The 21,431-nt window shown below is 33.9% G+C and overlaps 1 protein-coding gene across 5 annotated transcripts in view; it reads right to left on the bottom strand.

Annotated features, from left to right (window-relative positions):
* Nucleotides 1-195: 195 nt before the first annotated feature.
* LOC123685686 overlaps nucleotides 196-21,431 on the bottom strand; it is a 290,795-nt gene continuing 269,559 nt past the window's right edge. For all 5 annotated transcript variants that reach the window (XM_045625493.1, XM_045625492.1, XM_045625491.1 and 2 more), the window contains 8 exons: nucleotides 13,127-13,364; nucleotides 12,084-12,221; nucleotides 8,975-9,180; nucleotides 7,969-8,265; nucleotides 7,768-7,832; nucleotides 5,745-6,098; nucleotides 5,558-5,677; nucleotides 196-4,216 (listed from right to left, as the gene is read on the bottom strand). In XM_045625493.1, coding sequence (XP_045481449.1) covers nucleotides 3,995-4,216; nucleotides 5,558-5,677; nucleotides 5,745-6,098; nucleotides 7,768-7,832; nucleotides 7,969-8,265; nucleotides 8,975-9,180; nucleotides 12,084-12,221; nucleotides 13,127-13,364 — 1,640 coding nt within the window. In that variant the 3' untranslated portion in view covers nucleotides 196-3,994. The remainder of the gene's footprint in view (nucleotides 4,217-5,557; nucleotides 5,678-5,744; nucleotides 6,099-7,767; nucleotides 7,833-7,968; nucleotides 8,266-8,974; nucleotides 9,181-12,083; nucleotides 12,222-13,126; nucleotides 13,365-21,431) is intronic.

Raw genomic sequence — 21,431 nt, 5'->3', positions numbered from 1 at the left:
AAAAATCTTGAATTTACCCAGTTAACACACGAAAATCAAATTTAAGCACAATAATTCGAACCAGGAACATATCATGAATGAAGAGGTATCCAGGTTGCAGACCATGAAAACATGGTTTGTTTGATCTACTCATATTCAGGTCTTATACTTCCATAAAATCAAGGGTGAAATTAAACAGCAAATAAAACGACAATCAATTAGTTATAATTTATATTACATTGATGGGACCTTGTTTGGTTCATAGGTCACTACAACTATAATGATTCAGACAGCATGTACAATCAAATTCAAATAACCAATTCTCTTGGACGGGTTTTCACTACAAGCCACAATTTTAACTCTCTATAGTTACGTAGCTTTTAAAACTCAGAAGGTTTGGGACACGTATATCCCTTTTACCTTATATTAACTATCTATGTTTTATGGTAACTGCAGTTTTAACTTCTTTTGATATTAAGAAGTACAGCAAAATATCTACAGGTATAAGAAATTCGCTTAAAAAGAGGAAGTAACAGTGACGTCGCTAGTAGGGAGACCAGGCCCCCTCTAAATTTTGTTGCCCCCCTCTAAAATATCGCATGAGAAAAAAAATACAACATGAGTTTAACGTAAACTAGATGGATCTGGAAATCTTGCCCCCCTTCAAAATACTTGGCCTCCTCATTAGTCCCCCCTTTTTTTTTTGAGCTGGCGTCACCACTGGTATATAAAGGTGGTATGTTAAGTTTGGTTGTGCTTTCAGTTATTTTTGCCATTCTTCTAAAGATGGGAGAAAGTTTGAAACTACAGTTACAAAAAATACTAACCATAAAACATTGGTGGTATATACATAGTAAATGTGCCATATGTGACCAACTACCAAGTAGTAACGGCTGAAACCATTGATTTTTTCAGAATGACACAAAATAATTCTCAGTTTGTTTCAATTCGAAGTATTATTATTTATTTTATCGTCATTAGTTTTTCCTAGTAATATTGTAATTCAGATTATTTATGAACTTCAATATAATTCATTTATTTCCATCCTCTGCTTTTATAAATTAGATTTTATTTTTTAACTGTTTTCTTAAAAAATATTATTATTATTTTGTTGAGTCAGTCTACAATTCAAAGAAATTCACTTTATAAATGAAAACAATCATAAACTGAATTGTGGAAATTAAAGTTCATAATAATTTTCAATATATTCTGTACGTGGTATTATCTGATATTGATTTTATTTGAATGGGAAAATCTAATTTTATATATTTACTGAAACTGAATATTGATAGTTATGCACATTATTCATTTAAATGTCTTGATTGGCATGAGATTGAGCAAAAGTAGATAATTGAATTGAAAAAAAAACCTGAGAACTCTTCTGAGTGTTAAATGCACTAAGGTAATAATTATCCACTTCAGCATCTATATAATCGAAGTCATAGATGAACTATCCACTATAATTTTGTAAAAATATATCAATTTCATAATAACTATTCACCTTATCAATTTAGGTTGTACATGCATCCTGTTAAATTATTTAACAATTACTGAGTAGTCTATCTCAGATAACAATTTGATGAAGCTTGTGTATATTTAACAAGGTGTCTTTGTGCCTAATAGTGCTTCGTTTATGTGTTTTCCATGAAGCTTTTACAAATTTCTACTGTCTTAAATTTCCACTTATCATTAGTTTTTAGTATGCATAATGAAGAATCCTTATTTCATTTCTTTATCCATCTAAAGCTCTAACGTTACAAATAAAGATGAAAAACTCCTCAGGTGTTATTTGAGTAAGACAAATCATCAAATTGAACAATATATCCTATAAGCCAATGCCACAGCCTACTTGGAATACTGCAATTTTCTGCTTTGTTCTTCATTTTGCATACTGACGATATGTACGAAGTTTCAGTCATCGTGTTTATCAATATCCAATGTTTTTCAAATACGAATAAAATTTATCACATTATCTAATAAGAAAATACATTGAAGATTATGGAATTTACTTCCGCCGATTGCCACTGAAATATTTCATCTACCTTTTCCTCAAAAAAGTGGCCAATCAATCACACAATTTCGTTTTGAGTTTTATATCAGTCTGCTGAAAAAATTACAGTTTGAAGGTTTGACAAGGTATATGATAAATAATAAAATATTCCATCATATACATACATTTGCTTAACAATACTTTACGATGCAGAATATCGAAGGATATCAATATTTTTAAATAGTTCTTCTTCATAGAATATGATATGTATTTTCGGAAGACTCGTCCAGAGTTCTAACTCTTTTTTTTTAGAATTCATGACACTCATTAAGAGTTTCAGGATCGGTAATTGAATAAGAATACATGGTTAAAGTTCGTTTGGCTGTTTGATAAAACGTAGCAGTGTTTTATTTAGTTTTTTTATGATAAATGTAGAAAAACATCACGAAATATAGTTCTATTTCACGCTATTTCATTTTGAAGGATTTATGGTAACAAAAATGTTTAAATTTTTTGAAAATTTACCTACAAGCGTACCGTCGACCTGTCGATCCTAACTGTCGATCCGAACTGTCGATTTGTCAGTTTTTCCTCGACCACTCGCCCTGCAAAACTGTATGAACTCAACGATCCAAAAATTAAAACTGACGATGACTTTCAGATTTTTGATCGTCAGTTCTCGGTCTTCCGGTTAAATCGTATCAGGCCGAATCGACAGTTTTCTATCGATCGGTAAACGTTACGAAAGAAAGAAGTGTTTTGAATCCTACATATACTTTCTGGAACTTATGAAGTTGAGAGTAAAATACTGATGGCGATAAGAAATTATTTCCTCTAGAAGAAGTCTATAGATTCTAATATAAATTTCAATGCAATTTTTTTGCCTTTTCCAACATTTCACATATCCACATTGTCGTTGAAAAACATTGAATTCATTTTCGAGAAATCAGTTCAAGTAGATAATTATATTTTTGCGAAATGAAAATGAGATTGAAGCTGTCACATCTTTACATAAGTTGAAGCTTTTTTTTTTGTGGAGCCATTATATTTTAAAACTATTTTTGTCTGTTATTGCAGAAATTTAGAATGGGAAGACTCTTTCAGATTTCAAGAATTTTCGTATTTTTGATTCTTAACGGGATATGAGGGATTAAATTATCAAAATACATAATACAGACTCTTTTTAAGTTCCTTAAGTGTAGAATCAATTTTTTTAATTTGAATCCACTTGATCGATATTACAAAGTTAGGTTAATGTTCACGTTTTTTTTATGCAATATGATTTTATAGCAGTGATGGTTTAGAAAGTGCTACTTATTAGCCTCGTATTCTATTTATATTTATATATACAAAATATGTTTTAAGAATAGTTTTCGTATTGACATTCCAGCCAAGTGATTCAATCTCAATTTGAAGGAATTTATATTTTCATTGATTTCTGTTTCACTGAAGACGTATTTGAGTTGATTGCGCAACATGATTTTTTTATAGTTGAGAATAGTTCCGTAAGAAAACTGCTAAATGTCATGTGCTAGATGATATTTATCGAAGGAAAAATGAAAATATCAAAATAAGGTTCTACCGTAAATTTTTTTCTTCTTTGGATTAAGCTTCTAAATCTGTACGACCTATCTTAAAAACTACGATTTCACTCATACCCATATTTCCTTTGTAGCTGTCGATCAACAGCATAGCTCACCATATATACCAGATTTTATCACAATATCAAGTGACACAGCTTTCAGACAATTCGATTAAATGTTTACAATGATCTAGAACTTTTAGTATCTTTTTACATCTAGAATGTTTTCAACGATCTTGTTGAAAGTGGTTATCCCTATGTTATGTTAACAACCTAACAACTATCATTAACAGTCAACACTGATATGTACAAAGTGATTACCAATTTTTTTTTTTTTTTAGTTATGTGTCATATAGACACATGATTTCTACATATTGACTAGTACATGTGTTTGATGTATAAGGATATGTTTTTCATTGTACTTATATAAATCAGTCTTTTTGTCATGACGTTAATGAATGCAACCTAAATATAGTCGTTAACATAGCCATTGCCACTACAACATTAAACTTACTATTAAACCTAATAGCGTTAGAACTGTGTTCTATTTGAATTATTTCAACTTCTGCCATCTTGAAAATGGACAGCAGAAGGTGCGATATGAAATCAGGATTTCTAGAATTTATTCTATCGCTGATTATTTCCATTAGTTCTGTACATTCCTCCTGAAAATTGAAAATTGGATAATGTGGAACATTTATCGTCATCATAAACTTCCCAATAAATTAACGCATCATTAGAAATTACACTCACACTTTAGCCTCATCTTTTTTCAACATTCACTTCATTTTCTTTCTTATTACTCGAGAAATACCATTTTATAGCATATCATGATTTTTTGAGAAATGAAGATCAAAATTAGTGTCAGTAGTGAATGCCTCCATATTAAGCATGAATAACTTCTTGGCAACGACGTCCCATTCTTAAAATAAGAGACCTTATGTCATTTTGGTCCAGGTGTTCCCAAATTGCTAAGTCTCTGCAGTTCATCTTCCAAAGTATTCAAGTTACGTTCCTCTTGTAACCTTCTCCCAAGAATACCTCAGAGTTTCTCTATAGGATTTAAATCCGGGCTCCGGATTTTGTGTGCAAAATGGGTACCGCGCCAGCTCACAATCGATCAAAAGCAACAACGTGTTAATGATTCTGAGTGTACTGCACACGATGAACCGAATCTAAAGCGAGGTAAACACGACAGTCAGCTGGCAAGGTTATGGCATCAGTATTCTGGGATGTGCAAGGTAAATTATTCATTGATTACCTCCAAAAGGGTCAGACCATCAACAGCTATTATTATATAGCGTTATTGGATCGTTTAAACGATGAAATCGTTAAAAAACGGCCCCATTTGAAGAAAAAAAGGTGCTGTTTATCAAGACAATGCGCCGTGTCACAAATCAATGGAAACAATGGCAAAATTGCATGAATTGGGCTTCGAATTACTTTTGCATCCACCGTATTCGCCCGATCTGGCCCCCAGCGACTTTTTCCTGTTCTCAGACCTCAAAAAAATGCTCGCTGGAAAGAAATTTAGCGCCAGTGGAGAAGTAATCGCCGAAACTGAGGCATATTTTGAAGCGAAAGACAAATCGTACTACAAAAATGGTATCGAAAAGTTGGAAGATCATTAAAATCGCTGTATCGCCCTCAAAGGCAACTATGTTGAAATGTTGAATAATAAAATCGAAATTTGCCAAAAAAATGTGTTTTACTATGGTAGACCGGGGACTTTTCAAAAAAGAAAATGTTGAAAAACGATAACGCTAAAGTGTAAGTTTTATTTCAACTTGCTAATATAACTGTTACACTCTAATTGTGACACCCGGTATTTGTGAAATAGAGGCTTTTGTGTGCATACTGTTCACACACTAACGTTCAGAAAAAAATAACCTGTTATTCAAAAAAAAAAAATGTTTTGAAGAAAATGTATAGTTATTGAACTTTTGCATGATTTATAGTGGCGCATTAATTTATTGGGGAAGTGTATTTCGAAAAGTTTACGTTACCTTTTCTTTGTGGAAACTTTCAGTAGGAGACAACGTATTATAATCCACCTCCTCCGATAACTTTCCAATTATGATCACATTTTCCCTTGTGATATTAAATAATTCCAACGAACACAGGGTCTGAAAAGAAACAGATGTCAGTAAAAACAGAAGAGTCCTAAATTAATCTGAAAAAATGGGATCTTACCCCATTCACAGCTTCCTCCTTTATGAAGGTCTGCAATATGCGAACTATATCCTGCACCGAAACTCTGGTTTGATTCTTGTTCAGTTCTTTTTCATCGGCCTCACTGTAGCCCAAAAAAAGGAACACCCCTTGTGGTAGGTTGTAGTCGCCAGGGGAAGGTTTTATGCATATGAAACGTCCAGAGTAGCAGAGGCATCTTCCTCTGAATGCCTGGTATGCAGGTGCGGCATGATTATAGAATGCGAATTCCGTTTTGCAAGGCATCCGATCTATGCAGATCGTTTTACATGACAGTTTCTCACCAACTTCACATTCGCATATGTCAGAACATTCGAATTCGTCCTCGTGATATATCTGTAAGAACCAGAAATGTCGAAAACGTTTGACATGATGCAAGAAAATGTTATTATTTGCGAATAAGTGATTACTTTGATTCCAATACATCTGTTTGAGGTTAGAAATCAATGTTGTTTAAAAAAGTTTTCAATGGTCTTCGTATAGTAAACATGTTCAGGCACTTAAAATAACTGGCATATTTCATTGTCGAAACCTCGGTCGAAACACTGAACGCGATGGAACTAAAACGCAGATGACCACATTTTACTTCAAATTGACGTCATTTTACATGTAAGTTTACCCAATCTTGTTTGATTCTCATCACTTAATAAGGCTAGGAGAATAAAGACTTGAAAATTTTTCGAGAATCCATTGGAAAAACCATACAATATATGGAAAGGTTTACAAGATATGATCTTCAGTTTAAATCATTATATCAACGAAATTTGTCTAAAAAAGTACGCAGATGACCACATTTTACTTCAAATTGACGTCATTTTACACGTAAGTTTACCCAATCTTGTTTGATTCTCATTACGTGATAATAGGAATAAATTATTAGAGTTTTCACAGTTTTTTCGCATTATTTCCCAAATTAATATACAGGGTGAGTCAATAGAGCTATATCGGTCGATAATTCTTGGCAATTTTGGGCTAGGAGAAAGAAGATTTGAAAATTTTTGGGAATCCATTGAAAAAATTCATACAATATATGAAGAGGTTTTCAAGATATGATCTTAGTTCAAACCATTGCAACCACAAAATTTGTCAGAAAAAGAAGCCTACGAAAAGGACCACAGATAAATGAGAACAAGTGGAGTCTATATTTTGAAATCAGAATTTCACGGAGTTAAAATTGGGCATTCCCATTTGACAAAACAGCGTGGTATCGTGTTTCACCATTTTCGGACCAGTCTGTGTAGTCAAAAATATTTTAAGTTATCGCTGAGTATTAACTGTCGATTCCATCAAAATAAGAATCACACCCAAAAGTTATTGACCGATCGAGCACTATTGACTCACCCTGTATATTGTTCTTGAAAGTCTATGTGTCATTGAATAGGACAATACAATTTTATACATTCGCCTTATTGAAGGTTTTTATTAGATTATTTGCGTAATTTTCTAATGATGTATTGTAAGTTTATTTTATGTTTTTCAACTGACGTTTCGCTTACTACATCTTCAGAAGCTTCTAGGTCGTAGATTGTAACGTTGGATTTCTCGTAGATCCAGCGAAGAAGAAACCTCTGAAGATTTTTACCGCAGCAACAAGCGAAACATCTGGTTAAAAAAACTACAAGATTACTGCTAAAAAGTCTGAACTTTCACACTTCGGTTGAACTGTTAGCAATGTTTAGCATTTCTTTTTTGTGTTAAGTCCTAAAATGGACAACAATGGTGAAGTTGTACTTTCACACTAGGATTACGAATGGATTACGGTATTTAGCATTCCAACAATGTATAAAGCATTGGAATTATCTCTTTGCGAAAATCATCATTTAATATTAAATGCCAAAACTTTCGAATACTCAGTTATGTTAAAAAATATATCATGAAGATATACGTTGACGCTTGGATGAATATAGGATAATCTATATTACCTGACCTATAAAATTGCACATTTACATTCGTATTTCCTTTGCATAAATGAATATCTAGTATATGACTCTTTTGGGGTACTCACCCTTTTGAAACTGCCTTCTTTGATGTACTGATCTGGAAACTGAGGTCTCTGCACAACACAGTATCCTGTGGAACATCAAGAATTGAATTCTGAACCAACCCTCTTTCTTAAAATTTTTATCACATCTAATTTTATCAATAAACTTTGTCCAGTAGAAGAATTTTGTAAGAAGTTAAATGAAATATTTCTAGAGATACTCACTTGGTGGTATGGTTGTGGTCTTCATTGTGGTGGTAGTTGGCCTATGAGTTGTAGTAGTTGTAGTTGTTGTGGTTGTTGATGTTGGAATGAATGGTTGTGGTGGTGGAATAAGTTCTGGCATTGTATTTTCTCTGGTATGCAATGACGCTTCTGTAGCTGACATAACTGTCACGAATATCGGCATTGGTGATTTTGTTGTTACAATCCTTGGAGGGATAATCCTTGTAGGTGCTTGAGTTGTAGTATATTTCGCCAACTCGGCAGCTTTTAACATATGGAAATCTTTTTGCGATTCCACTAGAAAATAATAAATAACATCAATTTATTTATTCCGATCTACATATTTCCCTGCAAAGTATTAGGTGTACAACTTTGCTTCCGCCGTTTTGCAATAGATGGCTGTAGCGGTAAGTGGTAGTTGAAATAAATAGATCGTAGATGTCATTCAATAAGCTTAGGTATCAATGACCATAACGCCATCGAAATATAAGTCGATTTGTGTCTGCATCATGAAATTATTCTCGATTAAACATGTCAGCTTACGAGCCAAATTCTCGTCATTTGCGGGAAGTTTTAATTTTCTGCTTTAATATGAATGAGGCTCATCGAATGGTCTCAAATACCTATGGTGAGGCTGATATTAGTGAAAGAACGAGCTGAGAGTGGTTTCAACGCTTCAAGAACGGTGATTTTGACGTCGAAGACCAGCATGATGGTGGAAGAGAGAAGGTTTTCGAAGACCAGCACTTATGTCTTATGAAGAAGTAAAAATTGGATCGATTCGTGGATCGCTTCTAAAGATGAACAGTTTTTTCAACGCGGGATTCGTACGCTGCCCGAAAGATGGGAGAAAGTAGTTGCCAAATATGGACAATACTTTGAATCACAGATGTATAACCAGTTTTTTACAATAAAGTCTCGAATTTCGGAAAAAAACGGGGGATGCAAAGTTGTACGCCTATGGTCATTCGAATGATTTGGAGTATATGTTTTATGTACTACTCACCTACACATGGGTTAACCCAGAGTAGTCTTTGCCAGCCTAAACATTCGTAGATTTGTGTCATATCAGTACCTTTACAAGCACATGTTGTTCTAAGGTCAGTGCCTAATATACCCAACATTGCTGATCTGCAATCACTTGGAGAACCAGCACATTTTTTAGTCACGCTGTCAACAGCGCAAGATTGCTCATATTGTTCCAATCTAGATCTAAAACATATATACAGATTGTGGAGTAATCGCACTGAAGACTTTCAGAATAGTTGCTTCATTATTTGAATACTTATAGCATATTTTTCTAATCTTTTGTTGGTGTGTGTCTGTTATTGTTTGTTTGTACGTCAATTGACTGTACAGCCACTGAACTTTCGTCTACTTAAGTTTGGTTTTAACGTTATTCGTACTTCGTCTAATTCTTGATCGTCTAACCGAGTAGATCCGTCTATATATAACGTCGAATTATCTAACTACCTGTGTCTAATGTCTAACACCGAATTGTTCAACTCTATGCGTCTAATCTCTAACGTCGAATACCACGCTTGTTGCGGTGTTCAAATAGAATTTCAAAAAATTATTGAAAAAAACAAATACAAAGTTTCTTCTTTGGTCGTCTTCTTCAACAAGCCTCTCAATATGGAAATTGGAAAGATAAACGTCCTACCTTGAAAGTCTGCATACAATTTTGCCATTCATCCTCTGATTACTGCGGAAAATTGATCTCGTTTTGATCCTTTCGTCTATTGGCTCAAAACTTACTCGTCCACACCTTTGGTACTGGATTCTTCCGTATTACCAATTGTTTTGATTGACTTCCTGGAATTTTTCATAGTCACAAATTCTGGACACATAAATTCACTTCTACGTCGATTTCGATGTCTTATCCAAATGGTTCTTCAAAATGTGTGATTTTCTTCTTCTTTCCCGGTCAATGTAGGGGTTTTTCACTTTAATCCCGGATGATGTACGGGTTTTCTTCTTCTATCCCGGACGATGTAGGGGTTTCTTCCCGGTTGAGCCTCCAAAATGTAGGGCCTTTCTATAACCCCTAGACAACTATATAAAAACCTCACATTTTGGGGGCTCGTCCGGGATAGTCTGGGATCCGAATTCTTAATCAACCCAACTGAATGATACGCTAATGACGTTACTATTCAAAAACTATGCGATCGATCTTAGAACGGTGGACCATGCAGTTTTTATCGATATAGGGTAGGGAGACGTAAGGAGAAGAGGTACTTGAGACTTGAGACTGAGACTTCAGAGTACGATGCATAGGAACAAGCGTGGTATTCGACGTTAGAGATTAGACGCAGATAGTTAGATATTTTGACGTTAGATATAGACGGATCTACTCGAATAATTAGACGGTAAGACGATCAATAAATAGATGAAATACGAATAACGTTAAGACCAAACTTAAGTAGACAAAAGTTCAGTGGCTGTACATTCAATTGACGTTGAGTATTGTACATAGTGTGAATAAACCAAAGTTAAGTACCGGCGGCATTTATATAAACCCAAGACAACGATATAAAAATACCCTTCATGTAAATGTATGAAATCTGACGAATAGGTTAGGCACATTTTTTGTTCAAAATTGCGAATCATATAACAATTTTGAAGGTAACCTAACGAAATGAAGCTCCAGTGAGTATAGATATCAGCTGTGCCAATCTAGGCACAAAATGTATTTCGACAAACTCTAGTAGCGCACCTTTTAAATAAGTTTCAATGATTACCGATATTTTTTGATATTTAATATTAATTTGAATTAGTGAATTCTTTGGAAATGTGTGATGTATTGGTTATAAACTTAAAAAAAAGCAGTTGCCTGCCGTCGATAACATCAGTAAGTAATTTACTTCCTCAATTTTGCGAGGTGCTGGAATGTAGGAAGAAGGTCTTCGATATTTATTGGTTCTCCAGAAATGAAATACCATTAGCCTCACTTACAACAAATTGATTGATGATGTAACTATCTATTCGTTCACATCCTCGAAGAACGTCTTTTTGGAGAGTTATTCTGCCACGCATGCTACATAACATATTGCAGTATATTTATTTATGTTGGCGTATTCATTCTCAATGCAACTGACAAATTTTCCACATTCATGCGTAACTAAGCATCGAGAAATCGACCTGATTCTATTTTTTTTGTTTCGAATAAATTTTCTCATCGGGTAAATGTAACCGGGAACTGAGAATGAAGGTATCTTGTTTTCAGTTTTCAGGTCTCTAGAGATATTCTGATTTGGATTACGACATATATTTTAGTGTATAGGGTAAGATTTTCAACTTGTAAGTTAGAGTTACATATATCCAAATAAAATATTGTTTTCTCTTGGAACAATACATATTTGATAGAACTGAAATTTAGGAATCAGTTGTGGAAATTTCTTGAGGAATGTTTCTTTGGAACACATTTATTTTTATTTTGATATCTAAGGATCTAAATGTTATTGCAGTGTTGAAGAATAGCTAAAATGTGAGAAGATATCAGTAGTAAAACATTCCTTCAAAATGAATAATTCGTTTTAACTATTGGAATTGCCTTATGATATTTTTCACAGAATGAATATAATTCCCAGGGTCCTACTGAATTGAAGAAACGAACAAAAAATGAGAGATTTCTAAGATAATTTTAAGGAAAAAAAGTCCTATAAACATGGACTCGTAAACGCCCTGTTTTCGAGATTCATGGTATTAGAATTTGAATTTTTCTAGAGTTTTTTCTGAAAGAATCCCCACTTCAAAAAATAATCAACTTAAATTTGACATAACCATTCCAATTTAAAGTTTACACCACGTGATATATCTACCAATTTTGATCTACTCATAAAACTTTTTGGTTTCTTGTAGTTTTGTAGGAAGTTTCGAACAATTCTTTCGAAATCCTCAGGAAAATCCAAATTTTCATGAAAATCTACTTAGTAGGCTATAAACATTACATTGATTATTAGTTTTGGTGCTCATTTTCCCGATATACAGTGATGGATAATGAAGAATTGATAAACTATTGTTTATGAGACATTTTTTTAAATTTTCCAAGGAATCTATGGTTTTTATTTTACCTCCAATTAGGACAATTTATTGTACAGATGAATTTCACTCACCTGCATTCTTTGTTATCTCTGCACACTTCCGCCAAAGATAGGCAAGTAGGTTGAGGAGCTCCTACTACCCTCTGTGCACAAACAGGATGTAGTTTCTCCTGTGCAACGAGGCAAGCATCCTGTTTATTATTGGTTTTCCTAGAAAATGATCAGAGTCATATTGCATCTGCCACTAAGAGATAATTGAGATGAATCTAAGGAAGCCTTTCAAGTGAAATGTAGGTAGTAATATTTTTTTGCAGTGCATTTACCACCTACTTCTCCAAAGTAATTGAAAATAATTCTCGAAAACAAGGAATATAACCGAATAAAATGGTGGTAATATACAGGTTGGTCTACATAGAACAGTTCAGCCAGATCTTTCTCTTCATCTCAAGGATCAAAGTCGCATTTCTATTTATTAACATGCTAAATGAAATTTTGGAATTTATCGTATTCTTGGGAGGATTACCAACCAAGAATTTGTAATTAAAAGATGTCAAAATCCTAATGAAATTGACCTATGATTGTGTTTTCACGAGAGAAACTGATACTTGAGGAAATATCCACTTGGACTGCTTTATATGGTCTCCCTGTATGTGATCAAATGAAGGAGTCTATTAAAATGATTCATCTATAGGTGTCCTGTAAAGATTCGTCGAAGCAATTCTGAGATTCTTCATTTTCAACGACAATTATTACGGAACTTTCTGAAAATGAGTAGTGATTTTCATCTTCAGAAATTCTCTTAATAAAAAATTATTGTGCGAGCAGAGTTTGAAGATCAACTGAATACATTAATGTTAATCACAATCCACATCTCCTATAAATGGTTTTCTCCATATTTTTGTGACTATTGAATATTTAGCTTAACTCTTGAACGACATGTTTTTAGGACAAGGTAAAATGGAAGTTAAAACCTCAATCCAACCGAAAACTAGACTACTTTCTTCGTTGAATATACAAAGTTCCTTCTACAATGTAACATGCTTCTGGAATGTATGAATATGATGGTTGATGAGTGGTCCTTATGAAACAAGTGACCTGAAAATGAGACACCATACTTGCACAAACAAAAGGCAATCTCCATATTCCAAGGCAGGCTGGGTTTTCTGTAAAATGCCTGAAGAGCTTCCATGCAAGAGTTTCTGTTACAACGTGATATATCGCAGTGATGGAGAATTGGAGACAGTGACATTCGACAATGGTAATTATTATTGCAACTATCCATTGCCACATGACATGTACTTTGGAATATCATCTTGGAGACATCGTTTTCTGACCGTCCAATATCTGATGAACCTGAAAGCACTCTCAGTTTAAATGATACAGAAATTGGGTATACTAGACTACTCTACACACTCGTGAAATATACAGGGTGATTCACCGGGATGGCCTTTTAGACGTTTTTGGAAAACTAATCATAATTTTGAGCTGAAAATTTTCATATTGTAGTTTGAGACGATGATCTTTCTACCTAAAATATTTTCAGATCTCCACAACTTTCGGTTCTATCGGAAACAGACCACTACATTTTTATTTCAAATGGCACACCCAGTATATTATTGCATTATTACATAGCTTTTTTGAAGACAATTTCGGCAATATGACATTTCTTGGGTCATCAACGTTTCATGAGTTGATGGGATTCTTATGAAAGAAATGGTGGCGATGAGGACTCAAATTTTTCCGAGTATTTCGGCACAAAAAGCTTTTTCCGAAATATTTTTTTGCTTTTTCGATTCTGCAAATACGTAGTATTATAAGACTGTTTGCGGTTTGGACTAAAAATGTACAGGGTGTTCATAAGAAGATCATGAACTTGGACAACACAAATTCATCAAAACTCAAGATTTTTGAATTAGAACCTATATTTTTTATACTACGTACAAAAACAGTGGGAGTTACTTAAGCAAACCCTATACCTAAAAAGAATACTTTAAGAGTTATCGAGGAAGAACTTTAAATGAGGAAAAACCGCAATTTATAACTGTGTGAAGTAGTCTGTGAAAACACAGAAAGAAACTGAAATTCGATGTTTGGACAACTAAATTTTACATTTCATGAATTATAATTAATTTTTCGTTGAGATCGTTCAGAAATCAATAATACAATACAAATTTCAATTACGAATAATTCATTACAATTCTTGAAATGTCAAATTTGGTTATGGAAACATCGAATTTTAGTTTCTTTCTGTGTTTTCCGGAAGTCACAGACTACTCTAATTATGAATTGCGGTTTTTCCTTATTTAAGATTCCTCCTCGATATCTCTTAAAGTATTCATTTTAGGTATAAGGTTTTTGCTTAAGTAACCCTCACTTTTTTTGTACGTAGAATCGACTGAAATAATAAAAAAATATAGGTACTGATTGGAAAATCTCGTGTTTTGATGAATTTGAGTTGTCCAAGTTCATGATCTTCTTATAAGCACCCTGTACATTTTTGGTCTAAACCACGAACAGTCTTATAGTACTACGCATTTGTAGCATGTAAAAATAATCGAAAAAAGCTTTTTCTGATGAAATATTCAAAAAAATCTGAGTCCTAATCGTCACCATTTTTTTTTTATAAGAATCCCATTAACTCTTGAACCGTTGAGTTCTGACCCAAGGTATGGCATATTGCCGAAACTGTCATGAAAAAAGCTATCTAATGATGCAATAATTACTGGGTGTGCTATTTGACAGAAGGAAGTAGTAGTCTGTGTCCGGTATAACCGGTAGTTGTAGAGATCTGAAAATATTTTAGGAAGGGAGATCATTGTCTCAAACCCCAATATGCAAATTTTCTGCTAAAAATTGTGTTTAGTTTTCCATAAACGTCTAATAGGCCATCCTGGTGAATCACCCTGTATAGAGGAGCTCAAGAAAATGAAATAAGAAAGATAAATATTTTTTATCAAAAATTCAATCAATATCAAGTAATTTATAGATTTTCGAGAGAATGTGGTGGTAACTCGGGACACCTCGGGACCCAAGCCTAAAGATGCCTTCTCTGTTCATGTTTTTTTAATTATATAAGCTGTGAATAAATGTCTGCGCTTTTATTTTCTTCAAAATAAGCAATCCACAGTACAACATATTCAATATCCGATAATTTTTTCGCAACACTATGGTTTCACCTTATGAAGCTACAGCCTGTCACGACAATTGTATTATTATACTAAAATTTTGTGGGAATTGAGTGTTTCACTTATATTTAAAATCGATTTCCATCAAGTGAGATCAAGTGATTTATTATTTAATGGGATTGTTAATATTCCCATAAAATTTCCATCTATTATACATGAAAACAAAAGTTTTCGTCTCTTCAGATACCTCACGTTGGTTTTAATTTATCTAAAGGTAACGTAAAACGAGGATGATGGTATCGAAAAAAGAGCGAAAACTTTTCAAACGTAGATATCGGTTGCCTACATCAAATTTGGGGATTATTAGGGTTGTGCCTTCAGAGATTTCATCCGATATATCACAACTCTATATTTATTTTCTAGAGGTCTGCCAAGTGAATTATAGTCCGTTCTTTCGGCGCTTTTCAGATTATCTTCATTGCTGTTAAAAAAAAAACCAATAGATTTGCTGACCCGACTTTATTTGTTCAAAGCCCTAGGCGTAAAAACTGAATATGGTATGAATAATATCGGAAATTTTTACGCCATGAAAATATACGTTTTGCAGAATTGAAATCCTCGATATTTATAGCTGTCGAATGGAAATATGACAGAATATTCCTCCTATTTGATAAGTTGGACAATTTATCGTATTCATATTATTGACTGAAATATACCTGATATGAATTTTGTCGATATGAATTTTATGGGAGCCTAATAGTCTCAAGAGACAACAGACTGACATAACAGTTTGAATATAAAATAGTTCCACTTCACGTTGGACTCAGTCAATACTGAGGTTGAGATAACTACAATCTTTTTCACCTTAAATTTGATTCGATAACATGTTATCAGAAATTGAAAGTTACTCAAAACTCAGTAGTCAAAGTTTTTTTTTTTCATATAATTTTCATTAGCAATCAGAACATACGTTCTATGAGCTAATTTATTAACATTTAAAAATAGCGTGACAAGTCCCCTATATTGAGAGGATATTCTAGTTCTTCTAGTATAGCTGGCCATACTATTCTCAATCTTCTTGGCTGGTTGTCTGATAGAAGTGATTGCAGAAGCATGTTTGAGTGCTCTTCCAACCTTGTGTGATGTTTGTGCTTTTGTTTTTTATGACTTCATGGACGTATGGTATTTTTAGATTTTAGTGTAGCGTTTGATTAGTTACGTACCAAGGTGCATTGGCCATCATTCGGAAAGCTTTTGATTGAGATCTTTGTATAGTAGCGATGTTCGATTCGCTAGCACATCCCCAAATTTCTATTCCATAGGACCATATTGGTATGACTATAGTTTTGTACAGCAAAATCTTATTTTCTAATGAAAGTTTTGATCTTCTTCCCAACAGCACTTTAATTTTGAGATCAATTTGTTTTCTTTTTTTTTAATGTGCTCTTTCAGTCAGACAGGTGTCCAAATTAAACCCTAGGTATTTGACTGATTTTTCCTTAGGTATTATTTTATTATTAATGTGGACTGATGGCAGGGTTCCCTTCTCAAAGTGAAATCAACTTGTTTAGTTTTCTTTTCATTTATCTTAATTTTCCAATTCCTTGTCCATGTCACTAGTAAATTCAAGTGGTCTTGGACCAGCTTAGTTGCAGTTGAGGGATCTTCATTAGAGGCTAAAACAGGTGTATCATCAGCAGAAGCTCTTATAGTTATGTCTGAGCCTGTTGTAAGTATATAATAAATATAGATATGGGCCAAGGACACTTCCCTGGGGAACTCCTGCCTTTATGGGAAAGTTTCTGGATCTTGCTTCGTCTAGTTTGACTCTGAATTCCCTATCTGTGAGATTTGACCTTAGGATGGGATAATACTTGAGTGAAAGAATTGTCTTAATTTTGTGTTATAACCCATCATGCCACACTTTATCGCTTATATCTAGGAATGCTGAGGTGTAATACAATTTTTGTTTGAAGGCTTGATTAATGACGCTTGTTTTAGTCAAAATGAAGATAAACTAAGTAAAAATTTCTAGAATATGAATTTCTTCAACCACAGTATACCAATTTTAGTTTCAGTTTATCTGAAAAATACTGTTGAATGCTGTTAAAGATACTTGTAGAAAGTATCTAATAGGTATTAAAAAAGTTCATTTCTGACAGAATATCTGAAGTTACTTCTGATATCACAAAACTATTGTATTTTTCTCCACCCTGTACCAATTGGAATCAACATGTGATACATTTTTGGAATCAGCTCAGCTAGAGTAATCCTAAAATTGAGACAAAATGGGGGTGTTCCATTTGAAAAAATGGCGGTGACGTCATTACTCGAAAGTAATTCACCATGTATATTAGATTATTATTTTAAAATACGGTATATTAAAAAAAAAAATCGACATGTTTCAGGATTATTTCTTAAAATGGTCTGTTCAGCTAAAAATGAATTTGTTTCATACTTTACGGACACAGTGTAGAATGCAGTTTATTTAGAAAGGTATCTGATGAACATAAAATGACAAAGAGATAAAACAATATTGTATATTTAGTGTGCCGAATTGTTGAATTCATACATATTTATATAATTGCCAGATAATTTTTTTTTAAGATATGTGAACAATTTTTTGATACAAAAAGCTATTTGATGGTATAAAAATATGGTTTTATTCAGTGAGATCTTCACAGTTTAGACTTTTGAGAACGATATGCATTAATTGTACAAATACATACAATAGAATAAAATCAGTTGTGGTAGTATTGAGTATAATTTCACTTGAATATTATATCCAATATTTCAAAGTGAACAGATAGAGCGAGAAATAGATAGGTAGTAGCATCTCATCATTATAATTGGCTATTCCTCACTTCGTTTCGTTGTTTATGTGTGGTCAAGCTTCATTATAACTTTCCATGTTATCGTTTGAACGTGAAGTTAGAATCGAATGACAAACAATACCTGATTGATTCCAAACAATCGTGACATTACCACGGTTGTCTATGTATAGATTACAATAATACGAATCGCCCAATGGAGAATGTAATTTGTTGCTGTATTAAACTTCATGATAACTAGATCAGTTTACTTGGATAAGTTGGGATACACATATCATTCAGCATGAGGGTTTTTTTAAGGAGGAGTGAATTTGCCCAACAAAGTCTACCAGATTAAGCTGAATTCGATTGAAGGGATGAATGGCTTTAGCCTTGTTGTGTTAGATAGAGTGAATTAGGGTTGAAAGAAAAAGGTGGCTATCAAAACAAGGTTGATTTCTCTAGAAACGAACGAGAGGAAGGGATGAGAAATACTATATTATACTTTCACATGAGGATCTGAATGCTCAAATAAATTAGGTACGGCAGGCCAGGCCGATATTTTTATACGATTCACTATTACAATATTGTTGGTATTCCTGAATGACTCGAAATTATTTATCGTCTATTGACAAATTGTAATTGAAACGTACGTTATTATGTGAATTCATTGTGATGAGATGGAAAGGAATTAAATAATAACCAACTGTTCAAAATGGAAGAAATTGAAAGTTGTCATCAACCTATATATACTAACTTACAAAGAAACTGCATCACCCCGAAGGAGCTGTTTTGGTGAAACATAGATAGTATAGCAAAGAGTAAATAATGGAATTTGGAGAAAAAATCATGAAGGTTTTTTCATGTAAACAATTTTTGTTACTTGAATATTGTCGTCGTTTTTTGCTAGTTTTTTAAATTTTACAACAAACCAGCTGTTCGAGGAGATCCAAAGTCGATGTTCAAATGTTAAAATGCCTAGAGCACGTGTACGCGGAATTTATCGCCAGCTAGGTGAATTTGAAAGAGGTCGAATTATTGGTCTACAGGAGGCAGGGTTGTCATTTCAAGAAATCGCTAACTGTACGAATAGAAATTCAACTACTGTTAGGAGATGTTGTCAAGCATGGTTTTATAATGCCCAAAATCGAAGAGGAGTAGGCACCGAACGTCGAAGGGGCACAAATGAAGTTCAAGATCGACGTCTAAGTCTTATGGCCATTAGAGACCGATTTGCGACAACTCGATCTTCAGCCGATAAGTGGTTAGGAGAACAAGGCCAACCTGTAACTGTCCGAACGGTTTACCGCCGGATAAGGTCTTTTGGTATGCAGCATCATCGACACCAGAAGGGTTAGACGACGTCGGGGAGAAAGACGTGAACCTCAGTTTGATGTTGAGCGTCATGTACACCGGTCAATAGGGGTTATGGTAAGGGGTGCTTTTGCATTTGCAAGCAGGTCAGCTTTAGTCTTTATTCGAGATAACGCGCTGCGTTACCTTCAAGAAATAGTGGTGCCATATGTTCTCCCTTGCCTTAACCGGCTAGAGAATCCAATATTTCAGCAAGATAATGCCATACCTCATGTTGCCAGAGTTGGTTTAAAGTTGTCTGAATCTTTAGCAATAGCCGCCCATATCCCCCGATCTTTCGCCCATAGAGCATGTTTGGGACATTATGGGTAGAAGACTTGGAAATTTACCCCAGCCCCCACGGACTTTGGCGGCTCTGAGACATGAAGTACAAGTAGCTTGGGATAGTATCCTTCAAGAAGTGATAGAACATCTTATTGCATCAATGCCGAGACGTATTGGGGAGTGTATAGATAATCGCGGTGGACAAATACATTAATAAAAAAAAATTGTTAACCTTTCGTTTTTTTCTCCAAATTTCAATCATTTACTCCTTGCTGCACTATCTATGTTTCACCAAAAAAAAATAAAAATTTAAACAGCTCCTTCTGGGTGTTGCAGTTTCTTTGTCAGTTAGTATATATCTAATCAAAAAGATATTCTAAATTATTACGAAACTAATTAGGAGGTTTTAATTGTCTCTCTTATAATTCTCATGAATTAGGAAAAGAAAGAGTCCTAATAAGAGAATTTCCTTTTGGGAACACACTGACAATTGTATATCCTATTTGAAATTGTATCCAGAGGACCAGAATGCCTGTTAAAAACTCACAACCTCTAGACGAAAGAACAGCACCCGCTTCATAACAATTTTCTTCCGCCGTTATCTGACAAAAAATCGCATTCTGCTTGATATCCTCATAAAACAGAAACTTTCGCGGCATCTTCTAGACATTGAACGTGCTCAGCAAGAACTTCGATATCGCTGTTTGTTATATTAGATCTGGAAATCCCTTATGAAAAATACGAATCTGAACCGAAAACCTGAAATTTCTCGAACCAAGATACCTGCAAAAATTCTGTATTTATGGAGGGGGAAATCAAGCAAAAGTTATTTGTGTTTGAGGATAAACGGTTAGTTATACAGTGCTGCTCAAAATTTCTTTCCTTTCTATTAGTTTTATGGTCTAGCATTCTCCAACAATCGTTTCAAATTCTGTTATTCTCTTTTAGGTTTCTCAAGAAATAAACAATCTCTGTTCTGAAAATGAGATGAATATTTTCCTCTATTCCAACTGCAATATATTCGCTAGAAAATCTTTGTTAGTTACTTTTTGCTTCAAGCAAGATGGGACAAAATGTGAAAAATCTAAATCTATCGATTATTTATCCAAATTCACCTCTTCTGTCAACACGCACAATACGCCTAGGCATCCTAATAGTCTTATAAAACTTCGTATTTGCAGAATCGAAAAAGGAACAAATTTTAGGTATAGGGTTTGCTTGTGTAACTCCCACTATTTTTGTACGTTGAATCGATTGAAATAATAAAAAATATAGGTTCTAATTTGAAAATCTTAAGTTTTGATGAATTTGAGTTGTCCATGTTCATGAGCTTCTTATAAACACCCAATACATTTTTGGTCCAAACCACAAACAGTCTTATAACACAACGTATTTGCAGAAGCGAAAAAACATTTTTTTTTTCGAAAAAAGTTTTTTCTGCCAAAAAATTCAAAAAAATGTGAATCCTCTTCGCCACCATTTTTTTATGAGAATCTCATTAACTCATGAACCGTCGAGTTTTACCCAAGGTATGGCATATTGCCGAAATTGTCATAAAAAAAACTATCTAATGAAGCAAATACTGGGTGTCCCATTTGAAATAAGGAAGTAGTAGTCTGTTTCCGGTATAACCGGAAGTTGTAGAGATCTGAAAATATTTTAGAGAGAAAGATCATTGTCTCAAATCCCAATATGCAAATTTTCAGCCCAAAATTATGATTAGTTCTCTATAAACGTCTAATAGGCCATCCCGGTGAATCACCCTGTATACTACAGCTTTATCATAGGTGCAGCCATGTGAGGTATTCTGTCCGAAGGGATTTTTCAATTACGAGCGAAAAATTCGT

Source organism: Harmonia axyridis, chromosome X (assembly GCF_914767665.1).
Source record: "Harmonia axyridis chromosome X, icHarAxyr1.1, whole genome shotgun sequence".
NCBI lineage: Eukaryota > Metazoa > Arthropoda > Insecta > Coleoptera > Coccinellidae > Harmonia > Harmonia axyridis.
The sequence above is the reverse complement of the archived record's forward strand: the minus strand, read 5'-3'. Positions and strand labels throughout refer to the sequence as shown.